Raw genomic sequence first — 27,445 nt, forward strand, 5'->3', positions numbered from 1 at the left:
AGCGCTGCACAGAACTTCCCAAATCAGTCCCTGTACCCATTGGGGCTCACAATCTAATCAACCTACCAGTGTGTTTTACAGTGTGGGAGGAAACCGGAGGACTAAGAGGAAACCCATGCAAACACGGAGAGAACATACAAACTCTTTGAAAAAGTTAAACTTGGTGGGACTTGAACCCAGATCCCAGCGCTGCAAGGCTGTAATGCTAACCACTGAGCCACTGCGCTGCCCCTACAGATTTGGCTTCATAAAACTTTATGGGCCAAGAAATCATTGCCTTCTCAATCTGGATCTCCTTAAAGGGGGTTGCTAGTGAAAAAGAAGGTTCTCAAATTTTAATCCCCTAGTGATGTTTACACAATATAGATAATTTTTAACCCTTTACTTTACTATTTTACTAGTTTTACTTATTTTTTTGCTGTTTTAGCTCGTATCACTAAGTGATGGTCAGTGCAAGATTTCAGAGTGTGAGCCAAGACTCTATAAGCAGACACTTCATGATTCCTCTGTGCTGTGAGATGCTGTGTGCTGATAATGTGCTTAGATTATCAGGATCCAGGGTTTATATACACTTTTATTTAGCTTCGGAACATTCTACTAGTATCTGACAAAGAGAAAAAGAGAGATCAGAAATGAGAGTCATGAGATGGATATAAGACACAGTGAAACACCACAGCTCTGCTATCTCACCTATAACACACACAGTCAGCTTTGCTATGCCTTCCCCTCCCCTAGGATAAAGACCTTATCTTGCCTGTAGCTGGTAGAGTAAGATTCTGCACACTGCTGCTAGCAGACGGGAAGTGCCTGTGTCTGAGCTGGTCTTGTAATGCAGAGAGGAGAAGCAGGAGACAGAGAGCACTGCGTTGTGCAGACAGGAGAAGCTATTCATGAGAAGAATACGACCATAGTAAGAAGATTTACGGTTATGTCCAGGGACAACCAACCTTGTTAACACCAGGACTGATAGAGACAGGATGGAACTATATCTGTGAAATTATGTATTTTTGTTAATAATAGAGAATGTGTTATTTTGTTATCCTGAGTATATTTAAGAATCTTGTCTTCATGGGAATACCCCTTTAAGTATCCTTTCACCTATTTGCTGGATCTACTTTTCTATTGAGTTTGTCCAATTAAATGAGACAGAAATGTTTTGTACTAATGAAGATTGTGACCCCTTCCTGATGCACCTCTTGTGTCTTCTTCCAGGTTATGGACATGCCGCTCCTGGTACGGATGCTGGAAAGGCCTTCTGCATGTTCTACGCCGTGCTAGGAATCCCTCTTACCCTGGTCATGTTCCAGAGCCTCGGTGAGCGAATGAACACCTTTGTGAAGTACCTCCTGAAAAGAATCAAGAAATGCTGCGGCATGAGGAGCACGGAGGTCTCCATGGAGAACATGGTCACCGTTGGCTTCTTCTCCTGCATGGGGACATTATGCATCGGAGCTGCAGCCTTCTCCCATTACGAAGATTGGAGCTTTTTCCAGGCATATTATTATTGCTTTATAACTTTAACTACAATAGGATTTGGAGACTACGTGGCCCTCCAGAAAAACCGGGCCCTCCAAAAGAAGCCAGTCTACGTGGCTTTTAGCTTTATGTACATTTTGGTGGGTTTGACGGTCATCGGGGCATTTCTTAACTTAGTTGTTCTCAGGTTTTTAACCATGAACAGTGAAGACGAAAGGAGAGACGCGGAGGAGCGGGCGTCTCTCGCCGGGAACCGGAGCAGCATGATCATCCACATCCAAGAAGACTCACAACACGGCCGGCCTCGGTATAAGGCCGAAGTTACAGACCTTCAGTCCGTTTGTTCTTGTATGTGTTACAGGTCCCACGAATACACCAGCCGGATGGTGTCCCATCAAAATTCCTTCAGCTCCAAGCTGAACCCACAGTACTTTCACTCCATATCCTACAAGATCGAGGAGATATCGCCAAGCACATTAAAAAACAGTCTCTTCCCCTCCCCCGTTAGTTCTATTTCTCCCGGGTTGCACAGCTTTACGGAAAACCACCGGCTAATGAAAAGGCGAAAGTCCATCTGAGATCTCCTCCGTTCTTTTGCCACGGGTCACCATTATCTCTCTCTCTCTTTGCCCTTCTATTTCGAATTGAGACAGAGAGTGGGGGAGGGACAAAAAAAACACACACAAAAAAAAAAATTAACTAGCCGGCCTTCTCTCAGACTCAATCTTTGAGCATGAAGCATGAGAACCTTCTACTCCAGCAAAGTATGCCTTACATGACGACTCAACGGATTTCACAGGATTTCGTAGTCAATGAAAAGATTCTATATATACAGAGTACAGATTCCAAAGTCACATACAAAAAAAAAAAAAAAAACGGGGCATTTGTGTGCCCCTCGTATTTATGAACTGAGAAAATTTTTTTTTTTTTTTTTGGTAATGTTTTTTTTTTTTTCGAGCGGGCGACGGGTATACAATGAAGTCTGTGCAATCCCTTAAAGGGGTATTCCAGGAATCAGCATAATTCATATACAAGTGGACACTCAAAATATAAGCTAATGTGTAATTAGTTGTTATTTAAAATTTTGCTCCCCTTAGCAGAAAATGCTGATGACATAGACTGTAATGAAGAATTAAAATGCTACTGGCCCTTTAATCAGTCCGTTAATTTCCTCCGCGCGGTCCGTCGCAGAACAGAAGATGGCTTCTGGTCACATGTCCACATCACATGTCCTGCAGCTGCCTGGGCAGGTCATGTGATCACCACTACGTTTGGCTGTTGTTGGTTGGTTGCAGTGCATCCAGTATGGCCAGTGTTGTGGTGATGGCAGTTACACATCATTACTATGGTAACAGAGCAAAAAAACCTGTTATATCATCACTGGGAGCAGAGCATAAGAGGGAGGAGGAGTTACTGAGTACTAAAGGATCATGGAACTTGTAGTTTCCAGTGGCGGCCATCTTAGTGATAACTCCACCTACTTTAGAGAGGCCATAAATTTAGTAAATCATAAAATCAAATTATTTAAGCTCCATTTTGTGACTAATGACATTGAGTATTGTTGTATTCATTTAGTTATATCATCATGGGTTTTTCTGTCAGACGTTCATATTCCCGGAATACCCCTTTAACTACTAAAAATAGATCTGTGTATCAGGTATTTAATTACTTGAAAAAAAATTCTTAATCTTGAGGTTATTCCCTAATGTAAGAAGAAAAAAAAAAAAAACTAAAAAAAAAAATTCAAAAAAATAAAAAACTTATTTTTATGGTTTATTTTTTAAATGCCAGATGAAGCATGTGCATTAGGCAGTCTGTATGCCGGGTATATAGCCTGATACATCTTCAAAAAATGCTTGATAGATTGTTTTAAAAAATAAAAAAAATTGTTAAAAACAGAAGGAGAGAACGGATCTTTCTCGCTTGCCAGTTCCAAAAAAAATTTAAAAATAAAGCATGCACTTTGTGAAACTGGTATGCATTATAATAATAATAAAAAAAAAAAGCATATAATTCATAACAAAGCTGCATTTTTTTCATTCGTTTTTAATTTTTTTAAATAATTTTATTCACCTTTTTTTTTTTTTCTAATTTGCCACCCGGTTCCAAATTTTTTTTTTTTACATTTGCTTGGAGAATCCTCGTTTGAACCGGATCGAGTCATCGATTTGATTTAGACTTGTTTGTTTTGTTTTTTTTTCATAGTTTTATTAAAACAAAAAAATAAAAAATAAATATATATATAAATAAATAAATATATCTAATATTTTTTTGGTGCAGCAAGTACCTGCATGAATAGAATTCTATTTTTAGGGAATGCTTGATAAGAGGTTGGGTATATTCGGGTGGATGTACAACTTTTTTTTTTTTTCTAAATTCAATCAAAAATAGAGACAGGGACTTCCTTGTATTTCGGGAGAGATAAGATTGTTCCTCTATGGAGTTTTTTTTTTTTGATTTGTAAATAATGATTTTAAGCCTTTGTTGGTCTCGGGAAGGGGATAAGGGAACAGAACCCTTCTCGAAAATTGGCAAAGGTTGCGTATCCCTTTTAGATGCCATATTGGCAAGTGGGAGGGGCAGAATTTCTCTGATATAAGCCACATAGCTTTGGTTTTTAAAGAGACTTGGAACTGCAAGGTTTTTTTGGGGGGGGGGGGGGCTTGCAAAAGCAGATTCCACTGGGGTTGATCAGTGTCTATAATAGATGCCGTCAGTTTGCTTTTGAAAAGCTTTGGGTTCTAAAAGTCTTTTTGCAGACATGTCCACTGGCGGTATGTACCGGGCCAGCGCACAACCCGTAGGATTTGATGCACTCAGTTGCAAAGCTTTGTACCTCATAAGATAAAAGATGACTATTTATGGGTTGCAATAAAAATGTTCATATCTCTATCCGTCTGAAGTTGTCTTCTCCTGATTTTGGCAAAGAAAAAACAAAAAAAAAACTTTTTGTTATTTGAAGTGGACTTTTCAACACCTCCACCTCTTCCAACTCTCTGCATCCTGGAGGAGGATCCGATCCATCAAGTTTGGCAAAGTTGGAATTTTCTCTCTAGCCTGCGCCATTTTGGAGTAATTGGGGGTTATTATTTCTCATTAGTTTTCCTGGGCATTTTTGGTGTAAAAAAAAGCCTCAAAGTAGTTGCATTGAGGATTTTTGAGACTTTTCACCGCTAAAAAGTCTCACAGGACTATTTCCACCTCTTTATTAATCTGGTGTAAACCTAGAAATACTGCAACACTGTGCAAAGCCAGAGGCATGGCTTGGGACTTTTGCAAAAAAAGTCTTATAAAAAGTCTCACAGTTACTCCAGTCCCTGCTGGTCTCTGTGCTGAGACTTTTTATGCATTTTGAGACATTTTTGGGACTTTTTGAAAAATAAAATTCTAGACAGAACATGGCCAAAGCAACTTTAGTGAATATGATAGGCAGTGGAGCTCCAAAAATAGATATAGGGGGTTATTTATCATTAGGCGGCTCTTAGGGACAGTACCCTGTCTATTATTGGAGCTCGGCTGCCCATCAGATTCATTAAAGTAACTTTAGCCCTTTAATAAATGTTCTTATGGTCTATTTTATGTCTGGGATTTTTTTTTTTAAAGTCCCAAAAAAAGTCTCAAAATGCAAAAAAAAAGTCTCAGCACATCCACTAGCAGGGACTGGAGAAAGTTTGAGACTTTTTATGAGACTTTTTGCAAAAGTCTCAAGTCATGATTCTGACTTTGCACGGCGTAGCACTAGCAGTAGTCCTATGTTTAGGCCAGAATAATGAAGAGATGGAAATAGTCCTGTGAGACCTTTTTAGCAGTGAGAAGTTTGAAAAAACCTCAATTTGACTATTTTGAGATTTTTTTCATGCCAAAAAAGCTCAGGAAAACCAATGATAAATAACCCCCAATAGAAGTGACCCAAGGAGCTGGTCCTATGATAAATAACCCCCATTCTATCTATTCTTTTGGGTCAATGGAGCGGAGAATTACCCAGAACCGCCCATTTGGCCAAAAAGAGTCTAATTTGCATATTGGATTCTGAAACTATATTAATTAGGTTCTCTCATGTATATTAAAGGATGCAAAGTGTTGGAGTTGGTGGACGTGGTGAAAGGTCCTCTTGTAAGTTGGGTTTTACTGTTGCTTTGGTTCTGACTTCCTTACGATACAATGTTTCGGATCTGATGAAAACTGATATCCTGATCTCTTATGGTTGTAGACATCACATTGTTAAATATTCGTTTTTATAACTAAAAAACACAGTATAGAAAAATCTTGAAAGGTAAATTGTATTGGAGAACATCTACGAGATGCAAAACAAAATATCAAGTTATGGGAACTTGTGATGGGACGTTTATCCAGGAATTTTTTCAGGCCACAGTCTTGGAGTTGGGGAGGGGAATTTTTCTTATCTTTATTGGCCAATTGACAAGCATTTTCTTGCCTTCCTGTGGATAAACAATGTAGGGTTATAGGTTAGACTTGGTAGATCCTGGGAACAGTGAAGATCACCAATAACCCACTGAGTCTTTGCTAAGGTCCTATTTTCCCCATTTTGGGACTTACTAAAGGGTAAAAAGGGCACTTAGCACACGATTTGCCAATTTGTGTAGACAAACTTTTACACACAATCCATCTGCAATATTTTCGACGACAATTGTACATAAAAGTCTAAAATATTAAGGGTTAATAAAATTGGAAAAGAGACGACTACGAGGGGACACGATTAATTTACAAAAATATATGAATGGTCCATACAAAAAATATGGTGAAAGTTGTTGTTGCAGAGAGCTTCAAGAAGGGTCTAGATGCCTTTTTACACCTAAATAACATTGATGGTTATGTTATATAGAATTATTTCCCCTAAATCTCTTCCTCATCCAATCCCTTCCCTTCCTTGGTTGAAATTGATGGACAAGTGTCTTTTTTCAACCGTATAAACTATGAAACTATGTCAATACCATATGATTACATAATCCCTGGTATAATGGTATACCATGACCATGGTAGGCTGTTCACTACCAGTGAAGAAGAGGACACCTACAGGCAAAGGTGGGTCATATATGCGTCCGATATTCCATTAGTGTCCTCATGGACTTAAAGTCATTGTGTGATGAGATAATGGCTGCCGTGGTCATGTGATGTTTTAATTTTCCCATCCAGTGTTCATGCGTCAGGCACATAGGTTTTGGGGGAAAAAAACTGTTTTAGAGGTTGACACATGTTTTTAAAACACTTGGGTAAGTAGTTATAAAATTTATGAAAAATTATGAAAGTTAAAGGGAATCTGTCACCAAGGTGACAGTTTCACTAAAGACTACACTGGGATTGCACATCTGCCTTTCTGCCTTTTCTGAGCATTTGCATTACAATATAATTGTGTTTTAACTTACCTAGACTTTCAAATCCTGTTTAATCCTAGGGTATGTTTTGGTTTGAATACATTAAAAAACAACATGTGCCTTGTCTGTGCTGCTCAATCACTCCTCAGCTCTTAACTCTCACCTTCGTGCTGCTCACTCCTCAGCTCTCAGCCCCCACCTTTGTGCTGCTCACTCCTCAACTCTCAGCCCCCACCTTTGTGCTCCTGTACAGCTCCTCCTTCCCCCCACTGATGTCAGTTCACCAGGCTTTAAGCTCTGTCCCTGTGTGAGTGAAGGCACAGGAGTTATACAAGAGCAGATATGTGGGGGCTGAGAGCTGAGGAGTGATTGAGCAGCACAGACAAAGCACATGCTGAGTTTTTAAATGCATCCAAAAAAAGGCAGTAAGGCAGATGTGCACTGCAGGTGTGATGGGCTTCTGCAACCTGTCTTTAGTGAAAATGAGGTCCCTGGTGACAGGTTCCCTTTAAACTTTGATGATAAAACCCTTGAATTGCAACAATGTAGAAACCTTACTGTTCATAAAGCTCTTCTATAGTCCATCAAACTGACTCTGAAGGAAGCTTTGCTCAAGCCGCTGTGCTCCGTGGTGAGGTCCACCATGTAAGGTCCGTGTCTGATGGGTCAATCTCCACTGAAAGCAGCAAGAAATGTCTAAAAAGAATGAACATCTTCATCTGCCAAGGGATATTACTCGGAACCATTGATGTCAATCCATGAAAAAAAAAAAAAACAATAAAAAATGTTTCTAAAAAATTATCTTCAATCTTACTTGTGTAATATATTACAATAAGAGTCTACACACAGTAGATGATGACATGTGGCCAACAACAAATACATCATCACTCAATGAACCAGTAAACTTCATTGTGCTTCATTACAGCTTCCATGCAGTCCCATGTGTTACCATGGTTACAGACTACAAACAATCAAACTGTAGTCTGATCTTGCGGTCATGTAAATCCCTTATCCAGTTGACTCATTTTGCTGAGCTAAATATTGATTAATACTTTGAGGCCCAATGTAAAGGATACAACTTGTGCCCCTCTATGTCACCAACTTGTGACAAAGATCTATTACTTTTACGGCTTAAAGAAAACCTGTCACCAGGAATGTTGTTTTTAAGCTTGTGACAGTTTCCAATAGCCTATGCGAGGTTTTTAAAAATGCCTTTGTCAGCAATTTTTACAATTTTTGTACTTTATAAAAGTTTGCCTCACATTACCTGGCTCCCTGCCAGAAGCATGTGGTGAGTCCCAGGGTATGGGCAGCTACACCCCTTGTCTGTCTCCTCCCCACTCATCCAGCTCCCTCCTCCATCCCCACTTCCTGTCATGTGCATTGAGCAGAGTGAGAGGTATGGTGTGAAGGAGAGAAAGAATACAAGCAAAATAAGGATGAGTGTAATGTGAGTTAAACTTATATAAAGTACTGAAATGAAATTCAAAATGCAGACAAAGACATAAATAAAGTAATTATAAAAATTAGTAAAAAATAATTAAAAATGTATATTAAAATTAGCACAGCTCAGGCTATTGGAATTTCCTGTGACAGGTTCACTTTAAAGAAAAATCAACTGTGGACTGAGTGATCTCTAGTGATCATTTGTAGATAGGTGAACACGAATAATCAGCTGTAGATAAGTGATCAGAAGTGTTCAGCTGTAGGTAAGTGATCAGCAGTGATCAGCTATAGATAAGTGATCACCAGTGATAATCTATAGATAAGTGATCACCAGTGATCAGCTATAGATAAGTGATCACCAGTGATCAGCTATAGATAAGTGATCACCAGTGATAATCTATAGATAAGTGATCACCAGTGATCAGCTATAGATAAGTGATTACCAGTGATCAGCTATAGATAAGTGATTACCAGTGATCAGCTGTAGGTAAGTGATCCCCAGTGATAATCTATAGATAAATGATCCCAAGTGATCAGCTGTAGATAAGTGATCACCAGTGATCAGCTATAGATAAGTGATCCCCAGTGATCAGCTGTAGATAAGTGATGACCAGTGATCAGCTGTAGGTAAGTGATCCCCAGTGATCAGCTATAGATAAGTGATCACCAGTGATCAGCTGTAGGTAAGTGATCCCCAGTGATCAGTTTTAGATAAGTGATCACCAGTCATTAGCTGTAGATAAATGATCCCAGTGATCAGCTGTAGATAAGTGATCCCCAGTGATCAGCTATAGATAAGTGATCACCAGTGATAATCTATAGGTAAGTGATCTCCAGTGATCAGCTATAGATAAGTGATCAGCAGGGATCAGCTGTAGATAAGTGATCACCAGTGATAATCTATAGATAAGTGATCCCCAGTGATCAGCTGTAGATAAGTGATCACCAGTGATCAGCTGTAGATAAGTGATCACCAGTGATCAGCTATAGATAAGTGATTACCAGTGATCAGCTGTAGGTAAGTGATCCCCAGTGATAATCTATAGATAAATGATCCCCAGTGATCAGCTGTAGATAAGTGATCACCAGTGATCAGCTGTAGATAAGTGATCACCAGTGATCAGCTATAGATAAGTGATTAAACGTGATCAGCTGTAGATAAGTGATTACCAGTGATCAGCTGTAGGTAAGTGATCCCCAGTGATCAGCTGTAGATAAGTGATCACCAGTGATCAGCTGTAGGTAAGTGATCCCCAGTGATCAGCTGTAGATAAATGATCCCCAGTGATCAGCTGTAGGTAAGTGATCACCAGAGATCAGCTGTAGATAAGTGATCACCAGTGATCAGCTATAGATAAGTGATTACCCGTGATCAGCTGTAGATAAGTGATTACCAGTGATCAGCTGTAGGTAAGTGATCCCCAGTGATCTGCTGTAGATAAGTGATCACCAGTGATCAGCTGTAGGTAAGTGATCACCAGTGATCAGCTGTAGGTAAGTGATCCCCAGTGATCTGCTGTAGATAAGTGATCACCAGTGTTCAGCTGTAGGTAAGTGATCACCAGTGATCAGTTTTAGATAAGTGATGACCAGTCATTAGCTGTAGATAAATGATCCCAGTGATCAGCTGTAGGTAAGTGATCCCCAGTGATCAGCTATAGATAAGTGATCACCAGTGATCAGCTGTAGGTAAGTGATCCCCAGTGATCAGCTATAGATAAGTGATCACCAGAGAACAGCTGTAGATAAGTGATCACCAGAGATCAGCTGTAGGTAAGTCATCCCCAATGATCAGCTGTAGATAAGTGATCACCAGTGATCAGCTGTAGGTAAGTGATCACCAGGGACCAGCTGTAGGTAAGTGATCACCAGGGACCAGCTGTAGGTAAGTGATCACCAGGGACCAGCTGTAGGTAAGTGATCACCAGGGACCAGCTGTAGGTAAGTGATCAGCTGTTGTCTGTGAATAAACCTGATGTTTACGGCCAGGCTGGGGAGGGCTAGTTAAACATAATAAACATCCACTTACCTCCTCCGGAGCCGCCGATGTCCCGCGCCGCGGTCCCTCCGATCCGTGCCCCTGTTTGTTTACAGGGGCACGGAAGCCACACACAGGGAGCTTCCGGTCCGCGATGTGGACGGCTCCTCCTATCCGTCCCTATCTCTCAGCGTTGTAAGCGCTGGGAGATGGTGCGCATGAGAGCTTCCGGCTGGACAGCACCTATTTTGGCCTCTAGGACGCGGCCCATGGGTCACTATAAGTGGTTGTAGCTTTGGAACGCTATAACATTTCCAGGGGATTTTTGAGTTTTGCGATTTTTCTTGTACTTCAAATTGGTTTAAAGCACCCAAACTAATTCATAACTTTCCCAAATATCTGCTTTATGTTGGGATGTTTTTTTAAGAATCCATGTATTTTTCTATGAGGCTTAGAATTTTGGTACTGTCAGGGTTCTGAGTCTGTGGACCCCCTGGACCATCGCGGGAGATGTACTAGTCAACACCTGGGACCGAAATCTAAGTGGTACTTTGTCTTCACCAGCGCTCACCGCAAAGCGGGATGGTCTTGATGCGGCGTGGTACCACCAGGTCATTCCACAGATGCAACTAGCCCACAGTGGTAGCCAAGGTTCAGGTTCGGGGTCACAACAGCAGCTCAAGGCAGGAACAGGCAACCGCACAGGAACGGGAAACAGGAACACGGAGAAAGGAACAGGAAGCTTTCTCTAATCACTATGAGCTCAAAGATCCGGCGGGGAATGATGGGAACAGCCGGCAAAACCGGGAAGTGGCAGCGCCAATCAGTGGCGCGCTGGCCCTTTAAATCTTTGAGAACCGGCATGCGCGCCCTAGGGAGCGGGGACGCACGCAGCATAGACAGGACGGGAGCATGGAGAGGTGAGTTCAGGCCGGGGGAGCAAAGCTATGGAGAGTAGCACATGTGTGCCCGCTATCCGCGACATGGATCGCAGAGGCACCGGTGACAGGTGCCAATTTTCACAGTTTTTGGAAAATCTTGTATTTAGAGGGACCTGCTCAACTTTCAATTGACTGTGAGAAGCTCAAATAATAGCGGGACGTGAAAAATTACCCTATTATGGAGACTACATCCCTCAGCGTATGAAAAACCACTTTTAAGAATTTTTTTGAGGGGTGAAGGTGTTTTATAGGGGTTAAAACAAAATGGAGGAGCAATTTTTTTGGACAATACATTCATATTAGGCAGAAAATTCAACTTTTACAATGGATTAAATGGCAAAAAGGATCCACAAAGTTTGATACCCAATTTTCCGGGAGCCTGTGCGCCCTCCCCATACAGGAGCAACTGACGTGTGATGTACAGATACGTCACACATCGGTAAGGGGTTAGTAAAAAAATATCTTTTTTTTGTGAACGTTTTTCAGGGTTTTTTTTACGGCGTTCAGCTTGCTGGTCAAAAAATGTTGTTTAATTATACAGATTGTTACGGACGCAGCAATACCAAATATGTGAGGTTTTAGATATCGGGTATTAGGGTGCGCTGCTGCTGGTGCCGCCTCCACTCGTGAGCCGCTGCTGATTCAGGACGTAATAGCTCGTCCTATGTACCTTCTCACACCAATGCACTATTACGTCTGGGTGCGGGAAGGGGTTAAATTATTGACTTTGGAATAAAAGTTGAATAAATGAACCTATACGGAGCATCAGGGGCAAGGAGAACTGTACGTCCTGGATGCAGGCAAAATTATTTATAGCTTTGTAATTTTTGCCAGGTAAATATCCCAAGAATAGTTCTGCGCAATCTGGAGATGAGCAACGCAAGGCCCAAGAGCTGGACTCTGAAGTCAGGATGAATGGCCTGCAGGTTTTGCAGTTCTGAGTGTTTTCACGGTTCTGACCACTAGAAACAAATCAGAAAACCTCCTCGGATATGGATTACAGACAGAAATGTTGTGTCATCTGCAGATCCTGGATGTTGTCCTCTGCTGGTCTCCACACTTATTTATCTTCTAGAGGTCAGAGGTCAGGTGTCTTCTCTAACTCTAAAAAAGGGTTTCCCACAAAACATGATAACTTGCTGAACGTTGGGGGTCCAGATCACCACTGGTCCAGATTCTTTATTTCTTAGAGGTCATCATATCACCACTGGTCCAATCTCTAATTCTTAAAAGGTCCTCATATCTTCACTGGCCCAGCTTTATTTATCTCTTAAAGGTCACTAGATTACCAGTGGTTCAGCTTACTTATCACTTAAAGGTCCTTATAAGACCTCTGGTCCAGCTTCTTTATCTCTTAGAGGTCATCATATTACCACTGGTCCAGTTTATCTAACTTATAATCATCATCATCTAACTACTGGTGGTCCTTATATTACCTCTGGTCCAGATTCTCTAGCTCTTTGATGTCGCAGTAGTGAAAACCTTTGCAGAAACATCAGCCTGGACCAGTAATCAGCTCGGCTGGGAGTATCTCTAATGAACCAGGTTAGATTTGCTACATTAGCACCATGGGATAGCAGTTTAGCAATAATCAGCGTGTTTTCACCCAGAAATCTCTAGACTGAGACCCAGAGCCCTAGAAAGAACCTATATATCAGCCAACAACCTGCCTGCTCAGCCTCAGGTAGTTATAATTTGTTTAAACATAATAAAAATAATATTTTTACCCTTGGGTTTAACAGACATACAAATAATATTGCACATGTAATGCCCTATTACTTACCGTAACTTGGTGGTAGTGTTTTGCCATGCAGCCTAACTAGGGAAGGAAGTAAGGGATCTTGAGTGCCAATGAGGACCTAAATATCCAAATTTACTTCAGTTGAAGAAACTAGCTGGGTGATCAGTCCCAGTAGATCTCTGGGGCAAGAAATCCAGAATTACATATACTGTATTTTTGGACTATAAGGCACACCGGATTATAAGGTGCACAATCAATAAATTCCTGCTAAAACGTCTAGGTTCATACATAAGGCGCACCGGATTATATGGATGAATGACCAGCAGGAGGCAGACCTGTGCACAGCTCAAGGCAGCTACTGTCTGTAAGTACGGTTCATATATAAGGCGCACTGGACTATAAGGCACGACTTTGATTTCTGAGACAATCAAAGGATTTTTTGTGCGCCTTATAGTCCAAAAAAATATGGTATTAATGGCCCCACTCCAGGACATTACAAATGCAATCACATAATTACCAGTGTTCAATCTACTCTAAGGGTGCGGTCAGACGTACCGGTAGTGATCGCCAACCAATAGTTATAATGCAAGACACCTGGTTCTGATAACCAATCACATGCATTTCTATAGAAACGCATATGCGATTGGGTCGAGGCCCGCCCCCGTAGCCCCAGTGCTGCGTTTGTAGACGCAACGCTAATGGTACGTGTGACCGCACCCTAAAGCCCAGCAGTTGTTTGATTACCATATTCTGGCTACCATAACTCCAAGTAGTCAGCTGATTGTTCCCTGATGTCCCACCAGATTTCTCTAACCCAATTACACCGGCGTGGCTTCTCTCACCCATGATGATCACTGGATTGTGACTCTTTCAGCTTCTCTAACTTGGACTGGAGGGTAGGTTACTGGTTGTAACTCCCTATGTGTGAAAAAGAGGCGTCTGGATGGCGCCGGTACTCAGGGGTAAAGGTTTTCTTTTATTCTGAGAAATTTTTGGACAACGCGTTTCGCACTTTCTCTGGTCTAATCTTGTTGTGCTGGGGCCGTGCATAGATCGTAGCTCGTATGGCCACAATCTCTACACGACCCCAGCACAACAAGACTAGACCTGATGAAGCACTTTGTATAGAGCGAAACGCGTTGTCCAAAAATTTCTCAGAATAAAAGAAACCTTTACCCCTGAGTACCAGCGCCATCCAGACGTCTCTTTTTCATACATAGGGAGTTACAACCAGTAACCTACCCTCCAGTCCATTTGCTACACTCCCTTGTTACCCAACCTTTGGGTGAGGGTGGAGACGCGGCATCAGCTACTCATCGCAAATGCCCAAACTAGTGTTGTGCCTGTTTCTGGCACAACCAAAAAAGGTGAGTACAAACAATCTGATTTCTACAATGATCACCACAGGTCCAGCAACTTCGAAAGATCAGTGGACCACATATTGGGGCAGATTTACTTACCCAGTCCATTCGCGATCCAGCGGCCCGTTCTCTGCGGAGGATTCAGGTCCGGCCGGGATTCACTAAGGTAGTTCCTCTGATATCCACCAGGTGTCGCTGCTGTACTGAAGTTCACCGTCCTACGCTGGGTGCAGGTAAGCGCGTGTCAAGCGACACTTTTTTTAACTGCGACGGTTTTTCTGAATCCATGGGGTTTTTTTATGGCCACACCCCCGATTTCAGTTGCGTGCATGCCAGCACCGATGAGCCACAATCCGATCGTGTGCGCCAAAATCCCGGGGCAATTCAGGGAAAATCGCCGCAGTCGGAAATATTCAGATAACCCGTCGGAAAAACGCGAATCGGGCCCTTAGTAAATGACCCCCATTGTATCTATAGTTGGTTCTTGAATACATAAACATGCTGAGTGTTTGGGGGCGGGAGTCATTGTAATATAAAGCTTCCCTTTTTCTAACCCATCGTGGGGATTCTACTTCTTTCAAATCCTGGAGCTACACGACCAGACAACCCCTTTAAATGAAGAATCACTACCAATCAGATTTCAATTATGGAAACTACAGGTGGAATATTTCTCCAACAGCGGCCACTACAGGTGAAGCAAAGTATTACAACATGACCATTACGTGTAATAACTGGTGGGTCTGACTCTGAGTCCTCCAAAGATATCTGCTGCGACTAATAAGGGCCCGAAGAAGCGCCCCCTTCCCTTTTATGGCATATGAGAAACGTAATTCTTAAAGGGACTGGCACTTTAAAAAATATTATTTGGAAATTGAAGGAAGTGATTTACAAGCCCCTTGGGTCTGGATGGGGGTAAGTGCTGCCCCCTCTGCTTGGGTCTAGGATGGGGTAATGGGGAGATGTTTTGAGGAGTGCAGAGCCCCCCCCACCCCCTCCATCCCCCGCTAGGATACAATGTATATGACATTAGTAATAGATGCATGGAAGGAGGAACACCGGCTGCATGCTAATCTTGTTCCAGGGCGCCTGTTATGTTCTGCGCCTGTTAATAATCACAAGAGCTCGCTCCTGACAAACTTGGGAAATGTGAACTTTTAAAAAATCTAAAAATAATTCTGATGATTTATTTGCATAACCCCGGCATCTTTCATTATGTCTCCAGGCATTTATCTCTCAGTAAAATTGATTCTGCGGCATCTTTAATACAAGGAAGGAAAACTTTTTTTTTCTGACTAATTTGGAGAGTTATTATGATTTGCATACATCATGGAAGCGCGGCTCCGATATTAACACAATCGCAATTGAACAGAACGGTTCAAGGCTTTTTTAGAGATTAAATCACATATAAACACACAAAAATAATATATATTTAAAGGGATTGTTCAAAATTAGAACCATCCCAGTGCTGCAGACTGTCTGTCCTATGCCATAGCCCCCCACACAAACATTTCAGCAGGGGGCAGTGTGTCCTCCTATCACTGCCAGGGGTGACTGACTGTCCTATGACATGGCCACCCACATCATCACACCAGCAGAGGGCAGTGTGTCCTCCTAGCACTGCTAGGGGTGACTGTCCTATGCCCTGACTCCCCACATCATCACACCAGCAGGGGGCAGTGTGTCCTCCTATCACTCCTAGGGGTGACTGTCATATGTCATGGCTCCACACATCATCACACCAGCAGGGGGCAGTGTGTCCTCCTATTACTCCTAGGGGTGACTGTCATATGTCGTGGCTCCACACATCATCACACCAGCAGGGGGCAGTGTGTCCTCCTATCACTCCTAGGGGTGACTGTCCTATGTCGTGGCTCTACACATCATCACACCAGCAGGGGGCAGAGTGTCCTCCTATCACTCCTAGGGGTGACTGTCCTATGTCATGGCTCCACACATCATCACACCAGCAGGTCGGCAGTGTGTCCTCCTATCACTCCTAGGGGTGACTGTCCTATGTCGTGGCTCCACACATCATCACACCAGCAGGGGGCAGTGTGTCCTCCTATCACTTCTAGGGGTGACTGTCCTATGTCATGGCTCCACACATCATCACACCAGCAGGGGGCAGTGTGTCCTCCTATCACTCCTAGGGGTGACTGTCATATGTCGTGGCTCCACACATCATCACACCAGCAGGGGGCAGTGTGTCCTCCTATCACTCCTAGGGGTGACTGTCCTATGTCGTGGCTCCACACATCATCACACCAGCAGGGGGCAGTGTGTCCTCCTATCACTTCTAGGGGTGACTGTCCTATGTCATGGCTCCACACATCATCACACCAGCAGGGGGCAGTGTGTCCTCCTATCACTCCTAGGGGTGCTGTCATATGTCGTGGCTCCACACATCATCACACCAGCAGGGGGCAGTGTGTCCTCCTATCACTCCTAGGGGTGACTGTCCTATGTCGTGGCTCCACACATCATCACACCAGCAGGGGGCAGTGTGTCCTCCTATCACTCCTAGGGGTGACTGTCCTATGTCGTGGCTCCACACATCATCACACCAGCAGGGGGCAGAGTGTCCTCCTATCACTACTAGGGGTGACTGTCCTATGTCGTGGCTCCACACATCATCACACCAGCAGGGGGCAGTGTGTCCTACAATCCCTACTAGGGATGACTGTCATATTTCCTGGCTCCTAACATCATCACACCAGCAGGGGGCAGTGTCCTCCTATCACTTCTAGTGGTGTCTGACTGTCCTATTACCTGGCTCCTCACATAATTGCACCAGCAGGGGGCAGTGTGTCCTCCTATCACTCCTAGGGGTGACTGTCATATGTCGTGGCTCCACACATCATCACACCAGCAGGGGGCAGTGTGTCCTCCTATCACTCCTAGGGGTGACTGTCCTATGTCGTGGCTCCACACATCATCACACCAGCAGGGGGCAGTGTGTCCTCCTATCACTCCTAGGGGTGAGTGTCCTATGTCATGGCTCCCCACATCATCACACCAGCAGGGGGCAGTGTGTCCTCCTGTCACTCCTAGGGGTGACTGTCCTATGTCATGGCTCCACACATCATCACACCAGCAGGAGGCAGTGTGTCCTCTTATCACTCCTAGGGGTGACTGTCCTATGTCATGGCTCCACACATCATCACACCAGCAGGGGACAGTGTGTCCTCCTATCACTCCTAGGGGTGACTGTGCTATACCATGGCCCCACATCATCACACCAGCAGGGGGCAGTGTGTCCTCCTATCACTTCTAGGGGTGACTGTCCTATGTCATGGCTCCACATATCATCACACCAGCAGGGGGCAGTGTCCTCCTATCACTTCTAGGGGTGTCTGACTGTCCTATTACCTGGCTCCTCACATAATTGCACCAGCAGGGGGCAGTGTGTCCTCCTATCACTCCTAGGGGTGACTGTCCTATGCCCTGGCCCCGCACATCATCACACCAGCAGGGGGCAGTGTGTCCTCCTATCACTCCTAGGGGTGACCTGGGCGGGTTTTAGACAAAGAAGAGGCCCTGGGCAAAACTAAAAGTGTTAAAAAATAAAACTATTTTATGAACAGTTGCAGTCAGTAAGAGTAGTAGGTAAGTATCTGTAATGTGTAATATGGGGCTGTAGGAGGAAGTCATAGGAGATGGATGATAGAAGATAAATATGAAAGATGATGATAGATTTCTAGATGCAGAATTATAAAGTAGATTATATACAGAAGATAGATGATAGAATATATATACAGTAGAAGATTGATCAATAAATGGAGAAATAGATAGATAAAAAGCTGGATAGATAAATGTTAGATAGACAGATATATAGACAGGAAAGAGACAATTTACAGGAGATGCATAACTAGACAGATGGATGATAGATACATAGACAGGAGATGGATGATAAGCTTTTACACCCGGGCATCAACCAAGGGCTATTGAAGGAGCAATACATCCTCTACCCATAAACGTCCACATGCAGGTGCCCCTTTAGAACAGTGGGCCCTGGGCAAATGCCTCGTTTGCCACCCCCAACGTTAGCCCTATGGTTGACTGACTGTATTATACGATGGCTTCCCACCCATCATCTGCTCTGGTGTCTCCATTATTATAGGTGCCTGCTGTAGGGGGCAGGGGATCAGCGTTATTACATGTCTGCTGTGGGGTCTCTACTATTATAGGTGCCTGCTCTAGGGGGTGGGGGTGGGGTCACCATTATTATACGTTTGCTCTGGGGTCTCCATTATCATAGGTGCCTGCTCTAGGGGGCAGGGGTCACCATTATTATAGGTGCTGCTCTGGGTTTCCATTATTATAGGTGCTGCTGTAGGGGGCAGGGGGGTGTCTATTATCTTCCTACCTGTGCAGTATTTGGTTTCAGGGGGGAGATTTGTGGTTGTTGGGGCATCTAGGGATCTGGTCACTTTTGTGGCCCTCAGACAGATAAAGATTGTGCATCCCTTAAATTGTCTAACAAGTATACACCCCCTGTAATATGGGAGATTTTATTATTATTTTTTGTCGTAGAGAAGAGAATATAAGAAGAAGCTGCGTCAGCAATGAACCTAAGAAGGTAAAATCATAAAAGTCAAGGTTTTTAAGATCCCGGACCCTGCGTTTTTTGCCTCTGTTGCCTTATGATGATAATTATTTTGGTTGATTATTACATTTTGAACCTTCCAGGCCCCTTCATATCTGCGAGTGCTAAACGGAGTCGTCCATGATCTCCGTGGCCTGACACCGGCAGATGGAGAGCGAAATAATGATGTGGAAGTGTAAGATCAGCAGACGTCAGCGAGGATGACAGGAGGACATATCAGAAGGGATTGCTCATCGCCTCTCGCTGAATTAGGACAAAAATAGGAATTCAAAAAGAGTCTCTGCTTAAAGTTTGACTAAAAACTTTACTATCCATCACTTCATAGACCTCATTCCTGTTATGGCGGAGCGAGGACCAGCGGTTTAGCTGCTCTATCTGATACAGTCTGTGGGGGTCTGAAATCCATCTATAGAGACTTCCCTGCTCTCCTCCATGCTTTACACTGCGGCTCTGGCTCATATTTCCTGGTGTTTATCACCTCCAGTGCACAAGATTATTTCCACTGCAGAAAATTTATAATAAGGAACGGCAGTGACACTAATCTGAGACATCCACAGCTCCATCCACACATATTACACTTTAATGTGAAGCTAAGACATGTTAAAAAAAAAACCTCAAAGTGGTCACATGATGTTACTATCAGTAGTAATCTTATGCCTCTGAGATCCTCCTACCCTGCTCTTCCTTCCTCAACTTTCCTCCCTCTTTCTGTCTTACATCCTTCTACTTCCTTCCTCCCTCCCTCTATTTCTCACATCCTCTAACATCTTTCTTCCCTCCTTCCTCTTCCTTCCTCCCTTCTTCTCTTCCTCTCTTCCTTCATTCCTCACTTCCTTTCTCTGTACTTTCACCCCCTTCCTTCCTTCCTTCCTCCATTTGTTTTCTTCCTTTCTCCATCCATTCTTCTCCTACTTCCTCTGTGCTTTCATCAGTCCTTCTTTCTTTCTTTGATTCTTTCTTTCCTTGTTTGTTTCTTTCCTTCCTTTCATATTTCCATCTTTTTCTTTCCTCCCTCCCTTCCTCTCTTTCTATCCCCTTTCTCTGTTCTTTTTCCTTTTTTCCTCTCTCCTCCATCATCTTCTTCCTTCTTTTCTTCATTCCATGCTCTAGCTGTGTTCCTCCCTCCTGCTCTTTCTACCTCTGTGGCTTCCTCCCTTTCATTCTCTTGCTTTCTTTCATCCTCTCTCTCTCTTTCCCTCCCTTCTTCTCTTCCTCCCTCCTTCCTCTGTGCATTCCATCCTCCCCTCTATGTTTTTTATTGATTTCCTTTTCCTACGACTTTCTATTATAGTTTTCCTTATTATAGAATTTCATTGACTTTCTTACATCCTTCATTCCTGAAAATCCGGAGTGTTAATATTATGTTACATCTTTAGTGATTATATGAAAACAAGGAGACCTTATGACTATGAGACCTTCCTTCTTTATTCTTTAGTTCTCAAACCTCCCCCATCCTCCCATCCTCCATCTCTTCCTCCCCCCCTCTCTGCATTCCTTCCTTCCATCCTCTTCCCTCCCTCTCTTTTTGCCTCCCTTTTCCCTTCCTCTCTTTCTTCCTTCCCTTTCCTTCATTCCTTCCTCCATCCCTCCCTTGCTTCCTTTCTCTGTGCTTTACATCAAAACTTCCCTCCTTTTCTTTCTCTTTCTTTTCCTTCCTTCCTCACTTTCTCTCTCCCCTTTTCTATCCTCTGTGCTTTCCTTCCCCTCTTCCTTCTTACCTTCTCCTTTCTTTTGTATATGTGCCTTCCTTCTTTTTCTTCCTTCCATCTTTTTGATTTCCATTTCCTTCTCACTACCTCCCTTCCTACCTCTGTGGCTTCATCTCACCTGTTTGTTTTTCTGTCATAACTATACTTCCTTCTTTCCTGCTTACTTCTCTCATCCCTTTCTACCTTATTCCCTTCTATCCCCCCTCTCTCTTTACCTACCATCCTCTTCCTTCCCTTCCCTTCCTAACTTCCTTCATTTTTCCTTTCCTTTCCTTTCCTTTTCTTCCTAACGTTGTGCCTTCCACCCCCCTCCCTCTCTTCCTTCCTCTTATTCATCCTTTCCTTTCCTCCTTCTTTCCATTGTTTCCCTCCATTCCTTCCTCTTTCCCCTTCTATCGTTCCTCCCTATATTCCTTTTATGTATGTACTCCCTTTTCCCCTAAAGATTTCTATTATGAAATCCTTATGATATAATTATTATCTGTGCTTCCATTTCATTTGTTCTTTTTTTCAATTTTTTTTTTGATAAATTTGTTTATTGTCTCATTTAGTTCCCGCGGCCAACCAACCTGTTTATCTGTCATACCTATCCCTTCCTTCCTTTTGTTCGTTTGTTCATTTATTCTTTCCTCCTTACTTCTCTTATCCCTTTCTACCTTCTTCCCTTCCATCCTCCCTTCCTCCTCCTTTCCTTTCATCCCACCTTTCTTTCATTTTCTTATTGTACATTCTTTCCTATTCTTAGCTTGCCTGACCTTTACTTCCTTCTTTCATGTCCTTCCTTTTATATGTTCTTCCTTCCTGATTTTCTTTCTTCTCCTTTCTGCCTCTTTGCCGGTTCTTATGTCAAGTCCCTTGTGACTATCATTGGGCTCAAACACAAGAGATACAAGGAAACCTCTAAATGATGGAAGTCTTAGGGTACATGCCCCCTCCTCCCTCCCGCGGTGACCCCTCCTCCCTCCCGCGGTGACCCCTCCTCCCTCCCGCGGTCACCCCTCCTCCCTCCATAGAGAATAGTGGTGCACGGCCGCACACACGCCGAAAGATAGAGCATGCTCTATCTTTTTGAGGTGTGCGGCCTGGATCGGTGGCACACATGAGTGGCACCGTATCTGCGCTGTGCCGCTATTGCCTTCTATGGGGACGTTCCCGCAGACGGCCATGTGAATGAGCCCTTAGGATGGAGTTGGAAAGTCTCTGCAGGTTTTTCTAGAGAGAATCCATTGCGGTCTTTTATCTGGATGCTTCCTTCTTACATGTATCTATGACACACATTAATGTATAGAAAGCCCCTTTAAGGTTCCTACAACATTCTGCCTTCTACTACTTCCCCTTTAAGTCCAAGACAATGGAATAAAAATATAACAACACAATCATTTATATTGTATGAGAAAGCCGAGTACTGACAGCTCTGGCACTGAGAGGCGTTTGAAGGGTTTTCTTTTAATCCAGCTTCAGATTGATTTATGACAAAATATTCTCTCCAATTTGTCAATCAACAAAATTAAAGAGGAAAAAAAAATAGATAATAAAAATGTTTTGTCAGAGAAAATAATTCATACAGATTTCTAGCCGTGTCTATCACAGTTACTGATGGCAGTTACAAAGCTTAGAGGTAAATTACACACTATTGGCCACCTGCAGCCACCACTAGGGGGAGCGCTCCTGTCTACTCCTGAAACTGCAGGAATCTAAGGAAATCTACAAACAGAATAGTAAGTCTCAGTAAGTGGTCACGTACAACAACAGTTTCGGGACTTGTACACACTGGGTCAGATTTACTTACCCGGTCCATTCGCGATCCAGCGGCGCGTTCTCTGCGGTGGATTCGGGTCCGTCCGGGATTCACTAAGGCAGTTCCTCCGATGTCCACCAGGTGGTGCTGCTGCGCTGAAGTTCCCCGGAATGCACTGATCTTCACCAAGCCAGACCAAGTGAAGGTAAGCGCGAGTCCCGCAACATTTTTTTTAAAAATGCGGTGGTTTTTCCGAATCCGTCGGGTTTTCATATGGCCACGCCCCCGATTTCCGCCGCGTGCATGCCAGCGCCGATGCGCCACAATCAGATCGCGTGCGCCAAAATCCCGGGGCAATTCATGGAAAATTTACACAAATCGGAAATATTCGGTTAACACGTCGAGAAAACGCGAATCGGGCCCTTAGTAAATGACCCCCATTATTTACTCCATGTACTACTTGAAGTTTACATTACCTCCCTATCATATGGGCGTATTGTGGTGAAATCCAAATACTAGTATTTCAATGTAGTTGGATTCCGAAGAATAACTGGTAGATAATGTACAAAGCTACAATGTATCAGTCTGGAGTCCAGGCTGTTAGCTCACAGAGCATTGTTCAGACTGGATGCTACCATCTCCACCTCTAAAGATGGTAGCATCCAGTCTGAACAATGCTCTGTGAGCTAACAGCCTGGACTCCAGACTGATACACTGTAGCTTTTTGTACATTATATACCATTATCTACCCTGTACATAGCCAGGAGAAAACTCTATCCAGCCTGGACAATGCTAGTTTGTTACAATGTATCAGTCTGGAGTCCAGGCTGTTGAGCTCACAGAGCATTGTCTATACTGGATACAATTGTTTCCACTTCTCAGCTGAGAACAAGCCCTGCTGTGTACGGATTCATTACCTATCTAGATTCATTGACAGCAAACAGAGATCTTGAAAATACTTCTATTTTTATGTATATTTAGATAAAACTAGAAAACGACTTTAACCATTTCCTCTTCAGTTAAATTTTTACCTCCTGGATCTTTTTATCCACTGAATTTCTCCCAAAAGCTTCCCCAGTATTTGGGATCTATGACCACGGAGGGTTAATAGCGTCGCTTGTTTGTTTACCATTAATACAATATCAATTAATATTTTGGCAGCATAAAACCCTGTGTTGTTGTTTCTTTTTTTTTTGGAAACTAAAAATTCCCTGAACGTTCGGTTCACGGGACAACAGACTCATTTCTAATTGTCAGAGGGATTTCTTTAGCCAAGGAAATCTTGGCCTTATGACAAGGGTAAAAAAAAGCCAAAAAATCTGCAACATAAAACTCAATTTAAACAGATGCGCAATTAGGTTAACTGATGTCAAAAACGGATTTGCGGTCAGATGTATTCATTGTATAATGGGGCTTATTGGCCGCCTGCGGAGGAGACAAATTAAAGGTCGGCTCGCCAAGAAGACGCTTTCCATTGTATGGCTGCAGGTTTATTCTTGCCAAACTGATAAGCAGTGGTGTAAATAGGGAGGAGGTCACGTAAGACGTGCACTGAGGCTTCTTCAAAGATGCACATTGATCCTGGTGTCTATGAGGATCCAAAGACTTCTCAGCCATATAAGAGTAGTAGACATTCGGTTGTGGACTCCTCAGACATATAAGAGTAGTAGACAGTGGGTTGTGGACTCCTCAGCCATATAAGAGTAATAGACAGTGGGTTGTGGACTTCTCAGCCATATAAGAGTAGTAGACATTCGGTTGTGGACTCCTCAGACATATAAGAGTAGTAGACAGTGGGTTGTGGACTCCTCAGCCATATAAGAGTAGTAGACAGTGGGTTGTGGACTCCTCAGCCATATAAGAGTAGTAGACAGTGGGTTGTGGACTTCTCAGCCATATAAGAGTAGTAGACAGTGGGTTGTGGACTCCTCAGACATATAAGAGTAGTAGACAGTGGGTTGTGGACTCCTCAGCCATATAAGAGTAGTAGACAGTGGGTTGTGGACTTCTCAGCCATATAAGAGTAGTAGACATTCGGTTGTGGACTCCTCAGACATATAAGAGTAGTAGACAGTGGGTTGTGGACTTCTCAGCCATATAAGAGTAGTAGACAGTGGGTTGTGGACTTCTCAGCCATATAAGAGTAGTAGACAGTGGGTTGTGGACTCCTCAGCCATATAAGAGTAGTAGACAGTGGGCTGTGGACTTCTCAGTAATTTAAGAGTAGTAGACAGTGGGTCGTGAACTCCTCAGCCATATAAGAAAAGTAGACAGTAGGTTGTGGACTTCTCAGTAATTTAAGAGTAGTAGACAGTGGGTTGTGGACTCCTCAGACATATAAGAGTAGTAGACAGTGGGTTGTGGACTTCTCAGCCATATCAGAGCAGTAGACAGTGGGTTGCGGACTCCTCAGACATATAAGAGTAGTAGACAGTGGGTTGTGGACTTCTCAGTAATTTAAGAGTAGTAGACAGTGGGTTGTGGACTTCTCAGCCATATCAGAGCAGTAGACAGTGGGTTGTGGACTTCTCAGCCATATCAGAGCAGTAGACAGTGGGTTATGGACTCCTCAGACATATAAGAGTAGTAGACAGTGGGTTGTGGACGTCTCAGTCATATAAGAGTAGTAGACAGTGGGTTGTGGACTTCTCAGCCATATAAGAGTAGTAGACAGTGGGTTGTGGACTTCTCAGCCATATAAGAGTAGTAGACAGTGGGTTGTGGACTCCTCAGACATATAAGAGTAGTAGACAGTGGGTTGTGGACTCCTCAGCCATATAAGAGTAATAGACAGTGGGTTGTGGACTTCTCAGCCATATAAGAGTAGTAGACAGTGGGTTGTGGACTTCTCAGCCATATAAGAGTAGTAGACATTCGGTTGTGGACTCCTCAGACATATAAGAGTAGTAGACAGTGGGTTGTGGACTCCTCAGCCATATAAGAGTAGTAGACAGTGGGTTGTGGACTTCTCAGCCATATAAGAGTAGTAGACAGTGGGTTGTGGACTCCTCAGACATATAAGAGTAGTAGACAGTGGGTTGTGGACTCCTCAGCCATATAAGAGTAGTAGACAGTGGGTTGTGGACTTCTCAGCCATATAAGAGTAGTAGACATTCGGTTGTGGACTCCTCAGACATATAAGAGTAGTAGACAGTGGGTTGTGGACTTCTCAGCCATATAAGAGTAGTAGACAGTGGGTTGTGGACTTCTCAGCCATATAAGAGTAGTAGACAGTGGGTTGTGGACTCCTCAGCCATATAAGAGTAGTAGACAGTGGGCTGTGGACTTCTCAGTAATTTAAGAGTAGTAGACAGTGGGTCGTGGACTCCTCAGCCATATAAGAAAAGTAGACAGTAGGTTGTGGACTTCTCAGTAATTTAAGAGTAGTAGACAGTGGGTTGTGGACTCCTCAGACATATAAGAGTAGTAGACAGTGGGTTGTGGACTTCTCAGCCATATAAGAGTAGTAGACAGTGGGTTGTGGACTTCTCAGCCATATCAGAGCAGTAGACAGTGGGTTGCGGACTCCTCAGACATATAAGAGTAGTAGACAGTGGGTTGTGGACTTCTCAGTAATTTAAGAGTAGTAGACAGTGGGTTGTGGACTTCTCAGCCATATCAGAGCAGTAGACAGTGGGTTGTGGACTTCTCAGCCATATCAGAGCAGTAGACAGTGGGTTATGGACTCCTCAGACATATAAGAGTAGTAGACAGTGGGTTGTGGACGTCTCAGTCATATAAGAGTAGTAGACAGTGGGTTGTGGACTTCTCAGCCATATAAGAGTAGTAGACAGTGGGTTGTGGACTTCTCAGCCATATAAGAGTAGTAGACAGTGGGTTGTGGCTCCTCAGCCATATAAGAGTAGTAGACAGTGGGTTGTGGACTCCTCAGTCATATAAGAGTAGTAGACAGTGGGTTGTGGACTTCTCAGCCATATAAGAGCAGTAGACTGTGGGTTGTGGACTTCTCAGCCATATAAGAGTAGTAGACAGTGGGTTGTGGACTCCTCAGCCATATAAGAGTAGTAGACAGTGGGTTGTGGACTCCTCAGCCATATCAGAGTAGTAGACAGTGGGTTGTGGACTCATTAGCCATAGAAGAGTAGTAGACAGTGGGTTGTGGACTCCTCAGTCATATAAGAGTAGTAGACAGTGGGTTGTAGACTTCTCAGCCATATAAGAGTAGTAGACTGTGGGTTGTGGACTTCTCAGCCATATAGGAGTAGTAGACAGTGGGTTGTGGACTCCTCAGCCATATAAGAGTAGTAGACAGTGGGTTGTGGACTTCTCAGCCATATAAGAGTAGTAGACAGTGGGTTGTGGACTCCTCAGCCATAGAAGAGTAGTAGACAGTGGGTTGTGGACTCATTAGCCATAGAAGAGTAGTAGACAGTGGGTTGTGGACTCCTCAGCCATAGAAGAGTAGTAGACAGTGGGTTGTGGACTCCTCAGTCATATAAGAGTAGTAGACAGTGGGTTGTGGACTCCTCAGCCATAGAAGAGTAGTAGACAGTGGGTTGTGGACTCCTCAGTCATATAAGAGTAGTAGACAGTGGGTTGTGGACTCCTCAGCCATATAAGAGTAGTAGACAGTGGGTTGTGGACTCATTAGCCATAGAAGAGTAGTAGACAGTGGGTTGTGGACTCCTCAGCCATAGAAGAGTAGTAGACAGTGGGTTGTGGAATCCTCAGTCATATAAGAGTAGTAGACAGTGGGTTGTGGACTCCTCAGCCATAGAAGAGTAGTAGATAGTGGGTTGTGGACTCCTCAGCCATATAAGAGTAGTAGACAGTGGGTTGTGGACTCCTCAGCCATATAAGAGTAGTAGACAGTGGGTTGTGGACTCCTCAGACATATAAGAGTAGTAGACAGTGGGTTGTGGACTTCTCAGCCATATAAGAGTAGTAGACAGTGGGTTGTGGACTTCTCAGCCATATCAGAGCAGTAGACAGTGGGTTGCGGACTCCTCAGACATATAAGAGTAGTAGACAGTGGGTTGTGGACTTCTCAGCCATATAAGAGTAGTAGACAGTGGGTTGTGGACTTCTCAGTAATTTAAGAGTAGTAGACAGTGGGTTGTGGACTTCTCAGCCATATCAGAGCAGTAGACAGTGG

General features: G+C 43.5%; 1 protein-coding gene across 1 annotated transcript in view; it reads left to right on the plus strand.

Annotated features, from left to right (window-relative positions):
* Positions 1-4,368, plus strand: part of KCNK9 (potassium two pore domain channel subfamily K member 9) — a 138,348-nt gene extending 133,980 nt beyond the window's left edge. Inside the window, exon 2 of the mRNA XM_072151137.1 lies at positions 1,213-4,368. Within this exon, the coding sequence (XP_072007238.1) occupies positions 1,213-2,054 (842 nt within the window). The 3' untranslated portion in view covers positions 2,055-4,368. The remainder of the gene's footprint in view (positions 1-1,212) is intronic.
* Positions 4,369-27,445: the final 23,077 nt, after the last annotated feature.

The sequence above is a fragment of the Engystomops pustulosus genome, chromosome 5 (assembly GCF_040894005.1).
Source record: "Engystomops pustulosus chromosome 5, aEngPut4.maternal, whole genome shotgun sequence".
Lineage (NCBI taxonomy): Eukaryota > Metazoa > Chordata > Amphibia > Anura > Leptodactylidae > Engystomops > Engystomops pustulosus.